The sequence below is a fragment of the Panthera onca genome, chromosome A3, assembly GCF_046562875.1.
Source record: "Panthera onca isolate mPanOnc1 chromosome A3, mPanOnc1 haplotype 2, whole genome shotgun sequence".
Taxonomy (NCBI): domain Eukaryota; kingdom Metazoa; phylum Chordata; class Mammalia; order Carnivora; family Felidae; genus Panthera; species Panthera onca.
The window spans coordinates 87,903,802-87,921,025 of record NC_138341.1 but is presented as its reverse complement, the minus strand read 5'-3'; the positions used below and the strand labels follow the sequence as shown (position 1 = coordinate 87,921,025).

Sequence of the window (17,224 nt, the reverse complement as noted above, 5' to 3'; positions counted from 1 at the left end):
TTAGTTTTAGTTTTCTCTGTGGGATAATACTGCCACATTCAAAGAATTGTTATAAAAATAAAATGTCTTATCCAATACAACTTTTCTGGATGATAGAAATATTTTCTAATGTCCAAGTAATAGCTACTAGGTATGTGTGGCTAGTGAGCATTTGAAACTTAACTGGTGGAAATGAGGAACTAGATTTTATCTATTTTTAATTAATTTAAATAGGCACTTGTAGCTAGTATATTGGACAGCAGTTAAAGATGATAACTTTTATAGGTACTACTTAAATATAAATTTAGGTACTACTATATAAAAAGTTAGCTGTTTTGAATTTCCTTGACAGACATATTCTTTCAGGTACTTATTTTCGTGCTTGTCCTATTTTGTTTGATGCAATGAAGTATATAGCAATGTTTCTATCTTGAAAAAAAATAAATAAGCGAAAATTTTAATAAGCACAAGAAAGACAATATATACATATAAGAGATGTAATATACTTTAATCTTAATCACAAAAGAATTATACTAAGTGTAGAGAACTTCAGAAGAACAAATGATCTCTTCAGTTTTCAGTATTTGCAGAAGGAATGAACCACTTGTCCTGGTTATTGAGGCATGTTATATGGTTTGGATAGGTAGAATATGTTTTCAGATACAGGCATGGTGAAAATAAAACTAGTAGGGTAGGAACCTGCAAGATATCAGGGCTCAGTGAGTAGCTAATTTGCTGAAGTAAGGAGATGGTTCAGAAGATGAAATTAAGCTAGAAAAGTGGTTTGGAAGATGAGATCAACCATATCATATGTTTATAGCTGCCTATGAATTGATGGCTAAAAAGCATGGGATTTATCTTTCAGCCACTGTAAATTCAGCGTCATTGAAGTATTATTTAGAGCTAAGGAAAAATACAATCACAATCCTGTTTTAGGAAAGTAACCCTAATAGATTTGCGAGGAAGAGAGAAATTAGTTAGGAAGCTTACACTAGTATGGGTAAAAGGTTTCTGAACCAGAAGGGTGGCTATAGAAATGAGACTTCATACAAGAAAAACTGAGATATTGTTGGTGGATTAGCATATGATTATGGATTCACTGGAAGGAGGCAAATCAAGATATGACTCCAAGACTGAATCATAGCACTGGCTGAGGTGAGAGAGAGAGAGTTAAGTATATAGGATGTGGTAATTGATAGGGATAGATGTATTATAGAAAGAACACTGAAGTGAATTGGAAAGTTTCAGGGGGAAACAGAGTTACACGATGGTTACTTGGCTACCAATTACTTTCTGGGAGAAATAGTCACTATCTACATACTTTAGTGCTGTGTTGAGAAGTTAGTCTGAAAGAACACTTACTCTGAAAATTTTAATGTTTTCTTATATAAGGAATGAAGAATTTTTAATGTTAACAAACACATGATCTGTAGAAAACTTAAACATAATGATAATTAGCAATGATGCCAGGATTTTAACTAGTGATGATTGAACCTCATTCCTTCCACACTGCCATTCTCCTCCCACTCTCCACCTTGTCCCCAATCTCTGTTAGCTTTATCCCCACTTTTTTAGAGTGCACAAAAGCAAACACAATAAACAACTACTCTGAGAACCTAATCCAATATTATGTGATCTGAGCAACAAAATTTAATTATTACCCAATAAATTAGGTAATAAACTAAAAAAAAAATTTGTTTTCTTTTTTATGAGAATTGGAAGTGGAAAGTTAGACTGGAATCAGCCATTTTCTTCTTGTAGTCTTCATCAAATCTCTCATTCTGAGCCACAGTAAAGTGATTTTTCCAGTCTCCAACTGTCCCTGAAACAGTCATGTGGGAGAGAGTCAATTTGTATTTCTCTATTTTCCTGTTTCTGTGTGAATATTTCTGTTCTACCTTCCTGGGAAGCAATATTGAACAAAACATTTCTGTTGCTAACCTGTCAATTTCATTCTGAAGGGAAGAAGAATTTCTTATCTGATCTGGTAACGGGAGAGCCCATTACCCACTGAGTCACATTAATGGGGGAAATGAAACTACAGTAATTAAAACAGCAGGCATGGGGGGATTTCTTGTCTTTTTCTCCTGTTCTCTTTGTACGTCAAAGTGTGGTAGGTGCTTATGCCTATAGCTTTCATTGTATAGACCTACCAGGAAGGGCTTGTATGTGAGAGAATTCAAGGTATAGTTCTGAGGAAAAAACCAAAAAAAAAATCCCCAAATTCTCCAATTGCAACTCCTGTTACCTTTTCACAGATTGCCTTTTCCCCCTGTAGTGCTTACCATCATCTATTATCCTGTGTATTCTTCTTGCTTATTTTATTTGTGGCTAGAATATAATGTTCATGAGGGGAGACAATTTTGTGTTTTTTTTCACTGCTCTAGACATTACCTAGAACAGTGCCAGGCACATAGTAGCCACTCAGTAAGTATTTTGGAATGAATTAAATCTAACTGATAGCATAAAGCCCTTGTAAATCCATTATAAAATGGATTCTTTGCCTTATCTCATTTAATTCTGTGTGTTTTCACCTTATCAGTAAGATCTCTGAAGAGTTGGGGGGGGGAAGGGGTGGGATTTAGACACCACACCTTACTCTTCAATTGTCTGAACATTGTTTTCATTTCATTTGTGGTTTCCTAAGAATCCCAGAATCATTTGTTATAGAGCTTTTTTTTTTTCTTAGCCACAGGAAAGAAAATTCCCCCAAGGCTATGAAAGGTTGCACAACACTTTTAAGATTATGATCAAAAGAAAATATAAAAACCTTTTCTCATGAATGGAGAAACAGAGTGGTTCATGATTTCAGTAGGAATTGATGAATAGTTTGCCATTGAATTCTGCTTCATAACATCAAATGAAGTGTGATGGAGAATTTTATCTAGAACTTCATGATCTAGGTTTTTTCCAATAAATTCTGCCAGCTTCTGAATTTCCTGCTTTGGATTCTATGATGAGAGTTGAAAGAAAAGTGAAGATTTGATATAAAACAATTGGTTTAATAAGAATACTGAAATGAATTAATAACAGTAATCAGTAACATGCTATGAGATAAAATTAAAAAATCTTATATCACAAATGCTCAACTATCCATAAATGACTCATTTTAACATGATGGTCCATAATATTCTCTTTTTTATTAACTGGAATTATTAAACTTTTCTTGCTCTAACATAGGAGCAAAAACTGAAGTGTTAGTGAAACATTCAGCATACAGTGACATGCAGTGCAGGGAGAGTGTTTCACTAAGAGTTATGCCCAAGTGTCCCATGCAAGTCAGTTATCGCGGGGGGTGGGGATCTTGGTCAATTAAATATCCAACAAGGAGAGTCCATAGACTGGTGATAAGAGCAATGGTATTGTGGAAGCATAGGGTAAGACAATTTAAGGAGGCTGTCTCCTGTTTCATTGATAGAAATGTCCCCAGACCATTTCAGTGGTGGAAGTAAGTGGTGGCAGGAGAATGGGAGAGGACTATTTTGCACCCATGAGTGCCCAAGAGACACCCATGACTAGTAATTCTACTACCCAGCATGTCCAGATGTTTATGTGCTCCCGAGAGTTCCAATGTTTCCTCATCAGAGGGACACACCGCCCTAGGGAGCTGTGGCCGTGGGAAGTCCCTATCTCTAGGAGGAGTGGTAGGGGAAAGAAAGTAGAAAGGCATAGCCTGACATCTGTGTCTTCTGCTTTAAAAGCTTGGATGTCAAAAGTGCTTAATTAATTGGCTTCACATAGACTAGGAATCCCCAATGTTTATATCAGCACTATCAACAATAGCCAAATTATGGAAAGAGCCCAAGTGTCCATTGACTGATGAATGGATAAAGAAGATATGGAATATATATACAATGGAATACTACTCAGTAATCAAAAAGAATGAAATCTTGCCATTTGCAACAATGTGGATGGAACTAGAATGTATTATGCTAAGAGAATAAGTCAGAGAAAGAAAAAAATCATATGATTTCACTCATATGTGGAATTTAAGAAACAACAGATGAACATAGGGGAAGGGAAGGAAAAACGAGATAAAAACAGAGAGGGAGGCAAACCATAAAAGACTCTTAAACACAGAGAACAAACTGAGGGTTGCTGATGCGGTGTTGGGTGGGGAGATGGACTAAATGGGTGATGGGCATTAAGGAGGGCACTTGTTGGTATGAGCCCTGGGTGTTATATGTAAGTGATGAATCACTAAATTGTGTTCCTGAAACCATTATTACAGTTTATGTTAACTAACTTGGATTTAAATAATATTTTTAAAAAAGAGGAAAAAAAAAAAGAAAAGCTAAGAGAAATTACACCAGGAAAAAAAAAAAAAAAAGAGTGCAGAGAATATTGAGCTTTGAGTGACTAGTTAGGGGGCATTCCAGAACATGATCACAGAAATATTTAAAAGGGCTCTAGGGATTCTAAGGTTAGACTACCTGTTCAATAAAGTTTCTTCCTGGCATCATAATACATTAGGATATACCCCATTAAAAGGGCATCATTCCTGATGATATATTCTTATTTTGACCCTATAATGATACATTTGATATCATGTGGACAAGCATCACCTACATGGAGTTTTCCTACTCTGTGTTTAACAGCAGAGTATTCCTTCCTTCTATGGCTTCCTCAGTTTGTCATATCTATTCATTAAAGAGCAAACATTTCCCTTATATGATTCCCTGCCATAATATTTCTTAACTGAATATCTAAATGTAGAATTCTGTAGATAACTCTCTGCACATAGGGCAGATAGGGCGCATATCTGACCTTTTCTGTTTGAAGAAACTGTAGAGTGGAATCTAAACAACAACCACCAAACTTATAGATACAGAGAACAGATTGATGTTGCCAGAGATAGAGAGTAGGATGGGCAAATGGATGAAGGGAGACAAAAGTTACAAACTTCTAGTTATAAAATAAGTCCTGGGTATGTAATGTGTAGCATGGTGACTATAGTTAATAATACAATGTTGTCTATTTGAAAGTTGCCAAGAAAATAGATCTTAAAAATTCTTATCACAAGAAAAAAATTCTCTAACTGTGGTGATAGATGTTAACTGGACTTACTGTGGTGCTCATGTCAAAACATATACAAATATTAAATCATGTTGTACACCTGAAAATAATATAATGTTAATTGTCTATTGTATCTTGACTAAAAAAATAAAAATGATTCTGTTTTACTCTTTTGATATTCTGTAGAAACAGCTAGATGAGGCCCAGCAGTGACTGAACCCAGGAGACATACATCTAAGCTAATGTGCCCACAAATCCCCTAGGCATTTTATAAGGCATCTTATAAGGTGCACATTCTGACTTAGTAGGCTTGATGTGGGGTCTGAGAGCCCCATGCAGCTAGTCTGTGAAACACCTTTTGAGTAGCAAGGCTTTCAGTGATAATTGAAGAACAGAGACTCTAATTTTCATAGATCCCTGTATTTAGTTAAGTCATAGATAGTATTGGGTATATTATAATTTATAGTAAACTCCCATGAACCTCATCTTATTTAGTCCTCACAGTAGATCTTGGAAGAGTATATATTACTATCTAGTGTTTGCATTTAGGGAAACTAAGTAAATCTCTAAGATGTTAAGTGTCCTTGCCAAGAATAATTGCCAGTAGGGAAAGCCACACTTTGAATTCAAGAATTTTGAATCTAAATCATTAGTATTTTCCATTACACCCTAAATTCTTAACCCATTTCTCGAAATTATGATGTTTCTCAAGTACTGATGAAAAAACACAAAATGTGCTAGGAAATGTTTTACTTTCTAAATGGAATTTTAAAATAGATATGAAAGAGGAAAATAAAGGTATCACTTGCATTTTGCCTATATGGAAACAGTGTACCATACCCCAGAGCACCAGGAAATTGTAGATGAAACTATGGGATACATAAACTCCTGATATCCCATGTGTTCTTTGATTCATGGACAGCAGTAACCAATGAAATGCAGCATTTTCTATTCCCTGTTTCAATCTATGAGTCCCCAGTAGGGTCCATACATTATGACTTAAATGTCTTATAGTCCAATGGGAACATTTTACATGGCACTGCTCCTCACCTTCTTCAGGTCCTCATAGAAGAGGTAGACAATGCGGTGTTGATCTTTGGCTTTCCACCATCCTTTCACATGGTCATGCCATGATCCCCAGCACACTGCAAGGAGGGATGAAAAACAGGGTAATGAATCACAGAAGCCCAACAAACAGATATTTCACTGAAAGGAGATTTCCTAAAGAGAGGGAGAGTATCATACTGATGATTTCTTCACAGTAAAGCAGGCAGAGGCCCAGATATTCTAAGGAAATGATTTTTTCTTTTTAGAGTGTTTGAGAATTTTGAGACAGAAAAGAAACAAACTGAATTCTCTTACCTTTCCCAGCCAGAAAACTCTCAAAATACTCTTCCCAGGTTCCTGGAGCAGGAAGAGCTTTATTCATTCTTTGGAAATGGTAATAAGACACCATATTGTCCTTTGGATTTCTTGCTACATAGATTATCTAGAAAAGTAGCAAAAAGAGGATTAGACTGATATTTGGTTATTGCTCATACAAATTATGTTCAAGTGGGTACATTCCATACAGATGAGATTTTCTGATGCTGCATTCTTATGATTTTGACTTTTGTGGGACTTCAAAAAGACTCAAATCAATTTGCATATTGATTATTGTGAAGAGATGGACTCTCTCTTCTTTAACAAGTGAAGTGTCTTAAGAGGAAATTAAAGACCACTCTAGGGTTGTTTTAAGGAGTAAATTGTGAATTCCTTTTGCTTTTTACCTTACAGTTTTTCTCTAGGAAGGATGGTGGCAGCAACTGGATGGGAAGATGTGTTTTCAGGGTCCGTGGTGAGGGCATTTGCTTAGCTTGTTCCAAACCTGCAAAATTGATTTTTGATCACTCACCACCATTTTTTTTCTATTTGCTTCAACATCTTACTGCTTCCATTATTACTACTTTAGGAACAGTTGAACAATTCAAGGCAACTATGAGAGCACTGTAACAGTAGATCTGAGATAATATGTCTAGCTTATGAATGATTTTTTAAAGCTAAAACAGTCTTTAGCCATAACAAACAAGAAACCAAACAAATAAGAACCTAAAAGATTCAAACCCTTCCATGATGAAATTATGTCACTTGGGCTCAACTTTGTGGAATACAATTAATTTCTAATGGAGAAGAAAAACTTGTGTATAATCAGTAACTCCATTAGAAAATGTCTGGAGTTTAGCAACGGCCAGACACAGTTAAAAAAATACAGTCACATAATTCATTAGTAATGCTTGAATGCCTAGAATTTAATTTTTTTCTAGTTTTTCAAAGTGGTTGTATTAATTCTTATGTCTTTTCTATGATTTTTTTTCAGCTTGAATGCCTGTGAATGTGATAGTAAAAAACCCTCAGTGTATATTTAGGATCATAGTCAAGTGTTGCTATTCCATACTCACCAGATCTCATGGATGGGACTATCCATTCGATGAAAGGAAATCGTATATAAGTAGGTGCTCGTTGACTTTTGTCAACATCACCTTCATTTTGTATTAAGTCCACTATCTCCTGAGTCCATGTTGTTCCTTATTCCACATGTAAGATGAAGATGCACAGACATTTAGTATACTACATTTCTTAAAGATTTTTTTACATTTATTTATTTTTGAGAGACAGGGAGAGACAGAGCACAAGTAGGGGAAGGGCAGCGAGAGGGAGACACAGGATCTGAAGCAGGATCCAGGCTCTGAACTGTCAGCACAGAGCCCAATGTGGGGTTCGAACTCACAGACTGTGAGATCATGACCTGAGCCAAAGTTGGATGCTTAACTGACTGAGCCACCCAGTCGCCTCTAGTATACTACATTTCTTAAAATATGATCATATTTGTTAGAATATCTCTCTGAATTTTAAAGCTAGGTTTATAGTGGAATTCAGAAAACATCATTTTTTATTTGTCTTATGTTATCACAATATGAATTTTTATATAAAGGCTGCAATTTGGAGTGGACACTATATTGATAAATATGCAGTTCATTTTTTTTTGCCTGTCACAACCATTAATTTGAATTGTTATCTCATTGATATAGCTGCATTGTTCATAAGAAAGCTAGAATGAAAGGTCTTTCTCACCTGATTATGATCTCCTGGAGAGTAATCACTATGTGGTTTTCAAACCGTTTCCCAAGCACATAGTAGGGCTGCTACATAGGAGCTACTTAATATGTGTTGGCTGAATGAACAAGTGAATAATTAGTATCTGGGCTGGATATTGATCATTGGTACTTAGTATCCATTTTCACCCATTTCTCAATTTTCCCCTTATCTCAGGGACTGAAATGCTAAAAAGTGCATTATCTAGACTTCTTTGCCACTAAGATTCTGAATATTATTTAGAGTCCCCTGATGAAATGCATTGAAACGTGGAAGAGAGATAGAGGTCATTCTTCCTGAAAGGTAGCTTCAACAGATAGAAATTTTGCAGAGGCCATACCACATTTTGCTGCCCAGTGTCTCAAATGCAAGAAGCCACTGGAAGAAGGGCCCTTTGTCTCCCAGGCCCAGTTAGTTTCTGTGTGCTGTCTGATTCTGACTGATACAGTGCCTACCAACTAAATCTTCATCCTTTGATGAAGAGCTATTGTACTAGACATTCTGACAAATCCATGTCAGGAAGATGAACAATTTGAGAATGGTTCTCTGAATCATGAATCTGGGCTAATCTTCCTATTTTCTCTGAAATCAGATCTCATTATAGACTCCTTTCCTCATACTGTCAATTTAGTGCTTTTAGCTCTACAGGAAGGGCATAGGTTAGGAAACAATGAAAAAAATTACATTTTATATCATAGATGAGTTGGTCTCTAATATTTTCTGGCGCCAACTCTTTTATTACAGGATAAAAGAACAATATTTCTTCAGCTATCTAGTCAAAGAAAGTTAGAGCTATTTGTGCTGGTTTTAGGTGGTCACTCTGAATTTATAGCCATGGGCCAGCTAAAAATGGGGCAGGTTCACATGTTGCTAGGGGTTTGGGGATGAGTGGAATTTCTCAATACATCCTCTAGAGGTCAGTGATTTTATAATATATTTTTTCTCTTGGCTCATTCACAGAGTATTTATTACTCTTTTAAAAATTTAGGTGTAAGCCATATTTTTCATCCATGCTTGTTCATTCTTCCCTCCAATAAATTTAGCCTTTATTAATGGATAAGGTTTTAGTGATGATTAAATATTACATTAGCTGGCAAGCATATTATTTATTTAGTGTGTTATTTGGATTGTTGAAGCCCCATTAATCCTAACCCATGAAAACCTTAAATAAACCAAATCTTGCTGCTCACATTTGGGAGGCGGAGAAAGATTAACTATTAAACATTATGCTGAAATGATGATCAAGTAGAGTTGTGGACAAAATTAAGACTATGACGTGTGATTCTTACCAGTGAATTCTTTTACATTCACAAACTTAGGAAAGTTTAATCCTGAATGGGCTCACGATGAGTAAGATTAGAAAATTAGGAGTCTAAGGCTCTCATCTGCTGGTAGTCTTTTATTAGGATTATTAGATATAAAGACTCAAGAGAGGTTTGAACATAAAATCTCAGAAAATGCTTAGGTTTAGATTTTTTGGTGTTTATGTGTGTGTGTGTGTGTGTGTGTGTGTGTGCGTGTGTGAGTGTGTGTGTGAAAGAGGGGTTATTGACAGGTAACTTGATTTTTCAAAGAGCAAATGTACATGCAATCTGGCTGTGAATTAAATAGTGTATTTTTACTATATATGTAATATGCACAAAAATCTGTAGAGAACTATTTCTCCCTGCTTATCCTAAAATTTTTATGATACAGTGGCTGGGCTCAAGTATTCTTACTTTTATAGCAACTTCTGTTAAACTAATTACTGAAACAAGGAAGTAGGTTCACAACATGCCATGACGGAGGATGGAAATCAAAACAGTAGTTCTCAGACCCTGAACTGAGAGAATTTTGAGGGCTTCTGGGGGCTGCTGAGGTGAAATCAGCATTGCAGGACCAAAGCTCCCATAACTCTTCCCCAAATCAGCCTTGGGATCCCCTTTTTAGCTCACACACACAAAGAAGTTTTTTGTTTTGTTTTGTTTTGTTTTGTTTTTTTCTTTTTTTTTTTTACAGGATCTGCAGTAAGGGCCTGCATTGGGAACAAACAAATCAATAAATCTAGCCCTTTAGTTCTCAGCTCTTTCATTCACTCTTTACTGGGGAAGTAAAAAAAATGTACATCAGGGGCACCTGGGTGGCTCAGTGGGTTAAGTGTCTGACTTTGGCTTAGGTCATGATCTCGTCATTCGTGAGTTTGAGCCCCACATCGGGCTCTGTGCTGACAGCACAGAGCCTGGAGCCTGTTTCAGATTCTGTGTCTTCCTCTCTCCCCTGCTCACACTCTGTCTCTGTCTCACTCTCAAAAAAAAAAAAATTAAAAAAATATGTACATCATAGGAAGAATTAAATCTTAAAATTTGTACATCATTTTAATATTTTTTTCTGTAGTTTCAGTTTCCACAAGATATATATCTTAGCCATATCACTCCGTCCAGTAAACAATTTCCCACTTCTTTATTTCATTATTAATGTACTTTCCCCACTTACCTTCCTAACTCTCTTCTTCACCTTCCCCTCTCCTCTCTCCCCTACCTGCTTTAGGATAGGTGGCAATAAGCAGATCATCAGACTTGGCTTGGAAGTTCCAGATCTGGTCCCAGATGTTACAGGTAGGTATGGTTTGCATTATCCCCTTCACGTAGTCGACAGGTATGCGCTCTTTTCCATCAAATTTAAAATCCTCCATTTTACTTAAGGCCATTAGTATCAGAAATCAGACTAATGTACCAGATAAAATGTTACTGCTCAGTCAGCACAAAGCTGCATTCTTGTTATTGTACAGGCAATGCAAGACTCGGACTGCAAGTTCTACCTGGACAGCCTGGGGATGGTTGGCAATTAATGTGCAAACCAGCTACAGGCCTGCTAGCCCCAGTTCCAGGAAACAGGGCACTACTGTTTAGGCAGGCCTTTTCTTAATGAGCTCCAGCCCTCCTCCCATCCAGGCTCTGACGTAATTGCCAGAGGCCCTCCCAGATCCTGGCTGCTGTGTCATGTTCACGTTCAGTCCTGTTCTTCTGTGTCAGTTTAACAAGACTTAGTGCCATGTTGTTTATGTTTCTCTTATTTGTGTTCATAAAATAATTCACATTCATTTGTTGTCTCTTCTGTGAATGTTAAGCTAATTAAAAAGTTGCAGGAAATTTGCTCACAGAACGGAGGTAGTGAATGGAGGTAGCAACATAGAATAACTTCCCTGAAAGGCTGAAGGGAAATTTCTGTGGGCTGTTGGCAAGAAGGTCCTAGATTTGAATCTCCCAGCACAAATATCTGGAAGGGTCAGTGTTGTTATTTTTAAGAGTAAAATAAAATATGCTCTATTAGAAAAGGTTCTCTTCATTTTGTAGGCTATACAGTGTTAGTATCAGAATATGCACGTCTCATTTAAAGCAAAAGAGATGCAGAAAACTCCTTGCTTTTTCCTTGGAACCATTTCTGGTTCCTTCTTGGGTTTTCTCCTCCTGTTTCAACCATAACCTCTTTTCACCTCTAAAACAAGGCCAGATACCTTTTAGTTTTTAACTGCTAAATATTACAGGACACCCACTTAATTTTCCTGTCTCTTGTGATATAACAAAGAATATATAGGGGAGCCTGGGTGGCTCAGTTGGTTAAGCGTCCGACTTCAGCTCAGGTCACGATCTCGCGGTCCGTGAGTTCAAGCCCCGTGTCGGGCTCTGGGCTGATGGCTCAGAGCTTGGAGCCTGCTTCGAATTCTGTGTCTCCCTCTCTCTCTGCACCTGCCCTATTCATGCTCTGTCTCTCTCTGTATCAAAAATAAATAAACGTTAAAAAAAAAGAATATATTTGGTATTTGTCTCTGATTCCTTGAACAGAGTTTCAAAAACTCCTGGAAGTTCCTGAGTGATTGGAGTGTCTTTGGTTATTCATAATGAGTCCCTTTAGACTCTACCTGAGTTTATACTAAATGAGGTTTCAGTGTCATCTGAAGTAGGTCCCTCCTATTTCCTTGCTTGGGGCAACTTTTTTTCCTTTAGAGCAGTTATCAGAATTTAGTCTTGTTTATTTACTTGTTAACATTTTCTTTCTCTTATTCTACACTCAAAGGCATGTAAAACAGGGCCTGGGCTCTGTCTTGTTTCTCACTTATGCCACCTAGTGCCTAGCATGCTATTATTTCTTGAGATAAAGAATGAGTAAACCCAAATAGAAAATTGAAGAAGTGAGTTTTCTGAGCCATCATTATTGTGGGGAGTAAGCCTGGGGATTTGGTAGTCCTTAGACAGAAGTCAAACTGCCTGCATTTGAATCCTGTGCCAAGTCCTAGTAGCTGTGGACCTGCAGACTTGGCACACATTGGGCACCAAAGATAAAGTTATGCCCTTTTCCCTTCCAATTCTTTCCTGAACCTTCCCCCTCTTCCTCTCCCCCTCCTCCCCTCCTCCCCTTCCTCTTTCTCCTTTTCTTTCGTTCTCCTCCTCCTCCTCCTCTTGTTTCTCCTTCTTATTCTACTCTGTTACTGTTACTTTCTTAGTGTGGAGAGGAGATTGCAACTCTCATTGCATTCTTTGGATGTCAGATGCAAACTGTAATAGGTGTTCAGGCCACAAGTGTGATCCATTGGAAAAAATTATGACTGGACTTTCTAATACATTTTTCTTAGAAAAACTCAGAGTGCTGGTTACTCTCCTTAAACAGGTTCTTTTAAAAATGTTTTTGCAAAAAGAATATGTCTAAATGTATTTTGGTACAGCAAACTGTTGTAAAACACAACTATTGGAAAGTGAGTTAAGTTTATTTAAATAAATATTGAATAAAATTTAATTGAAATTGTGTTCACTCCTTGAATCAATATTTAACTTAAGTTCATTAAAAATGTCTCATTTGTTATCCAAGCCTTCAAACCAACCCAGGAGGAAGAAGGAACAATAAGATCATAATCAACAGGACTTGAACATCCAGACTATACAGGGATTGAGAAACATCTATGGTTTACCCATAACTTGTTTCCATTCCACCATTTTCAATTTAAATTGCTTTTCGGCCATTCTCTTTGCAAAATTCTGTTCCAGAAGTGAGTAGGGAAAAAAATGAAACCGAAATAAATTGTATTGATACTTGCTACTTTAACCAGCTCCAGAGATTGGGGTTGGTTATGAACTCTAAGTAAAGTAAGGATGAAGGGAATCTTTAATCTCAGATAATTCCTTAAGACATAAACCCAAGAATCCATTACATTCTTGGAAAAATAGGCTGTGTCAAAATATAGAACATTCAGTTAAATTTGAATCAGATAAATAACAAATGTAATTTCAGTATAAGCATATCCCATGCGATATTTGGGACATGCTTAAACTTAAAAAATTTATTTGTTGTTTATCTAGAACACAAATGTAACTGGGTGTTCTGTATTTTATTTGGAAACCCTAGATAGGCAGGAAGATGCTTGTTAAATCTAACTTCAAAACAGAAAAACTCTGGAAGCTTAATGAGTGGGATTAGAAACATGACTGAACCAGAAAACTCTTCAGAATATCACATAAACTGAGTGACTGCCAGTCTCTTTGGCACTGGTTTGTGGGCAAACGTGTACTGTTTGCACTTCCCAGTTATTAGCATCTTTGCAGGTTCTTCTCCTAGCCTGCGATTTACTTAGCTTCTTTTGTGGAGATGACACTACCTCATGGGTGACTATGGGTGATTATGTGTGGGTGACACATAAAAATTTCAGTGTGGAAAACAGTGAATTAACAGAAATTGGTATAAGTCGAGTGTCTTAGATGAGACTTTATGTATGCTCTGCCCTGACCCATCTTTATTAATTTTGAGGGATTTAGGGACAGGGAGAGATGGTGGGCACATGTGGACCTCTTGATACTGCTGTTTCATGAAACACTTCATTGTGCTACCGCATATCCCAATACAGCATATTCTCCAATATCCAGATTTCTCACATGAAAAAAGGCAGTATTTTGGTGCCAAAAAAGGAGTTCTTGAGCTCCCAGCATCAGTGAAGAAAGGCAAGAAGAGCAGGGAAGCTGCTATAGCTAACATGTTAGGAATTCTGATTGATGGTAAGGTCCCTAAAGGGGCGGAGGCACCCCGGTCTCTAAAGCAGTTTTGCAAGAACCACAAGAAGACCTCTGTCTCTGGACTGGGGGCCACTTTTGCTTTGTCAGTGTTCCTAGGTGCTCAGGTAGTTCCTTTTTTTTTCTGTGAAGCAGCCACCGCCAGCCTCTTTTCCCAGCAAGCCAGACTTGGGGAATGAGTGGGGTCTACTCTCCCTTCCTTCCCCTCCTCACTCACCTGAAAACAAGCACACAAGCTCTTGCTCTTTTCAACCTTTGATGCTTATTTCTACAAGGAAACAGAAGGGTAACAAAAGATAGCCAGTGGGGGATATATAGAATTTGGAATTTTACTGGTCCCTATTTCCTGACTTCCCTGCTGAGTCTCTCTGAACCTTCATGTGCCTCCTGGACCAGGATTTAGCTGCTTTCAGAAATTAGAAGATCAGAGGAGGTAGCAGTCAGCATTCACAATGGGAATAAAGGATGGAGACCGAGAGCAGGACCCTTTGGCCTTTGATAAATAAACCCACACAGATGAAGAGGGGAGAGGCAATTACCATTTATTAAGTGCCTGCCATGTGTGGGATCTTGTGACTGCCTCAGGGGACAGTCTTTGCTGTCAGGGAATTTGCAGTCTGATGCAGAGATATATACTCAACAAAGCAATTAGTATATAGTATGATATTTACTTTAATGGGGGTATGGACACAATGCCCTAGAGCACTGGAGAAGGAGAACTGGAGTCCGCCTGGACTTGGGAGAGGTCATCCAGAATAGAGAAAACATTTAAACTGAAGCTTAACAGATGAACTGAGGTTGGCCAAATGACTAAGAGAGAACAAGGTGTTCTAGGTAGAGGAACTAGCACATGCAAAAGCACAGAGAGGTTAGGTGTGTTCACTGGTCAGTGGGAAGCATTGCTGGAGGGCAGGGGGAGTGCAAAGAATGGTGGAAGAGGAGGGCACAGGCCCAGTCTTGCAAGACCTTAGATGTTGCAAAGGAGCTTAAGTTAGATACTGTGTAGGTAAGGGACAGCTATTGAAGAGTTTTCAGGGTGGCAGCTAATGTTGTCATATTTAATCTTTGCATTAATCTTTTGAGGTAAGCAATTGTGTCTTGAATTTAGGTGGAAAATTGGAGAGGTAAAATAAGGGCCTAAACTTCAGAGCGTAGTAAATGGTAAAGTGAAGACTCAATTCCATTTGTGTTCTACTGCAGAGCCCAGTAGAACTATGGTCTGGAGAGGAGGAATGTGGGAAGAAGCAATTTTCAAGCATCTGTGCCCTGCTAAGAGCATATCTACTAACACACAGGTTAATGTTGGGTCTGGATGTCACTGCCTCTAGGAAGACAAGTGAAGTCATGGACCAAGCATCTGGTCCATGCTGTCAGCATCCAAGACTGTAGCTTGACAACTTACAGTTGGTCAACTGTACATTGTAGAAAGATTTAAAATGAAACTCAAAATTTACAAATTAACTCCCATCTATCTAGAGTGAATGACTTACATGAGGAAAGGGCTGTGTAACCCGTATATTGGTGGAGGCACCATCTATTAATAAAATGAAAGCCTTTGAAAAATGTGGCCACAAGAAGTCTTTAAAGGTTGGTATAGTTGATTGAAGTCACACACACTGTATGACTATTACAGGTTGAAATTACCAATAATAAAATTCTAATCCCTGGCAAGGTATGTGAGTATTTTGCCACTGATACAAGCAGGTCATGTAAAGCAGGAGGAGTGTGCCAAAGCTAAAAACCTCTGTGGAATTCACTCTTCCTTTGAGTCCCCAAAGTTTGAAACTGTAGACTATTTAGCAACAACTCTCTGGCTGGTAGTAATTGGTGCAGGTCTCAAACCACATGGAGGTTTATTGAATGAATACAAAATACTGAATGTAAATGCAAAACATATGGACAGTCTTTACACTCATGCCCTGGTCTAGGCAAGCCTTCAGTGCTCTTGCAAGGAAAGAAATGCCAAAAAGTTGCTATTATTGCTCATGAAAATATTAATCTCATGCTGAAAATATATGGTGTCCTGAGTTTTTATCAGAACTAAGTAGCAGAATCAGTGAAAATTTGTTCTACTATTTTTGACTTTTGCATCAGTTACAAGTACTTCATTTATCATGATACAATTCTATCAACAAGCACTGAACACAATTAATTTGAAATCCTTCAATACTTATTCTAATACCAAAGCAAGGACTTTATTCTTTCCTTTTCATTCCTCTTCTCTCCTCTTTCCCCCTTTCCTCTGGTTCCCTCTCTTTCAGCACTTCTTATCTCTGAAATGGATGAATTCCTTCTTGGGCCTTTGTACTGAATTGACTATGTCGGGATGTTTACCTTTCTGGATGTCTGTGGTGCTGAGGTAAAAATTAATAGAGTGTTTTTGGGGACTGTTCAATTCCCAGGTATATCTCATTATCTCCTCAGTCATGTCTTATGACTTGAGAGCATGTGTAGGGAATTGGAAGAGCAAAAAATGATGTCTAAATTCAAGTAGTGATGTGGCAGAGACCTGGTAATAATGCTTCACATTTGTCTAGTGCTTTGCATCACCTTTGTGTTCCGACATATCCACATGAGGATATGCTACCATGGGTCTTGGGGGGGGGGGGCAGCAGAACATAGCAAACTAAGGGGAATGGCAGATGACCTTGATGGGGGGTACAGGCAAGGAAAGCTTTCTGTTCCTCCTCCTCACCACTTTTCACTGGTTATGATGAGACTGATGGATGTCAGATTCAGATTGCCTGATGAGCTTCTCAGTGTTATGCCTACTGTCCACCCAATGTTCATGCCTACCATCCATGCATTTTCTCTAATAAGACTCTTTCCAGTAGTCTCAGGAATGATGGAAAGTGGTAGAGGTGGAATTATCCACACAGAGGGTAGAAAGAATTGAGGTAAATCTTCATGGCACAGTACCATCATTGGTGCATGTAAGACCTTTCTTTCTTATTTTTTTTTCCTTAGACCTCATCTCCATTGCCCTCTTCCCATAGAATTTATGACACTTAACATGTACATTTTGGGTGTATGTGTTCTTGCAAAATGAATACTTATGGTTT

The 17,224-nt window shown here is 37.8% G+C and overlaps 1 protein-coding gene across 2 annotated transcripts; it reads right to left on the bottom strand.

The window, feature by feature from the left end:
• Positions 1 to 468: 468 nt before the first annotated feature.
• Positions 469 to 11,034, bottom strand: LOC132663686 (sulfotransferase 1C4). 2 transcript variants are annotated; one of them, XM_060610184.3, is made up of 7 exons: positions 10,645 to 11,032; positions 7,434 to 7,559; positions 6,765 to 6,862; positions 6,358 to 6,484; positions 6,046 to 6,140; positions 2,750 to 2,930; positions 469 to 1,801 (listed from the first exon to the last, which is right to left on the bottom strand). In XM_060610184.3, the coding sequence occupies exons 1-7, from the start codon at positions 10,811 to 10,813 to the stop codon at positions 1,686 to 1,688; spliced, it is 912 nt and encodes a 303-aa protein (XP_060466167.1). In that variant the 5' UTR covers positions 10,814 to 11,032; the 3' UTR covers positions 469 to 1,685. The 2 variants fall into 2 exon arrangements, with proteins under 2 accessions (XP_060466167.1, XP_060466175.1); XM_060610192.3 differs by lacking the exon at positions 7,434 to 7,559 and having other exon boundaries at positions 10,645 to 11,034.
• Positions 11,035 to 17,224: the final 6,190 nt, after the last annotated feature.

Bases quoted from the DNA above. Each gene is read 5' to 3' on its own strand.
- LOC132663686 (XM_060610184.3), bottom strand. From the start codon at position 10,813: ATGGCCTTAAGTAAAATGGAGGATTTTAAATTTGATGGAAAAGAGCGC. The intron at 7,560-10,644 runs GTAGGGGAGAGA...ATGTGGAATAAG, and splicing joins TGCCACCTATCCTAAAGCAG to GAACAACATGGACTCAGGAG. The intron at 6,485-6,764 runs GTAAAAAGCAAA...CTACTTTTCTAG, and splicing joins TCCTAGAGAAAAACTGTAAG to ATAATCTATGTAGCAAGAAA.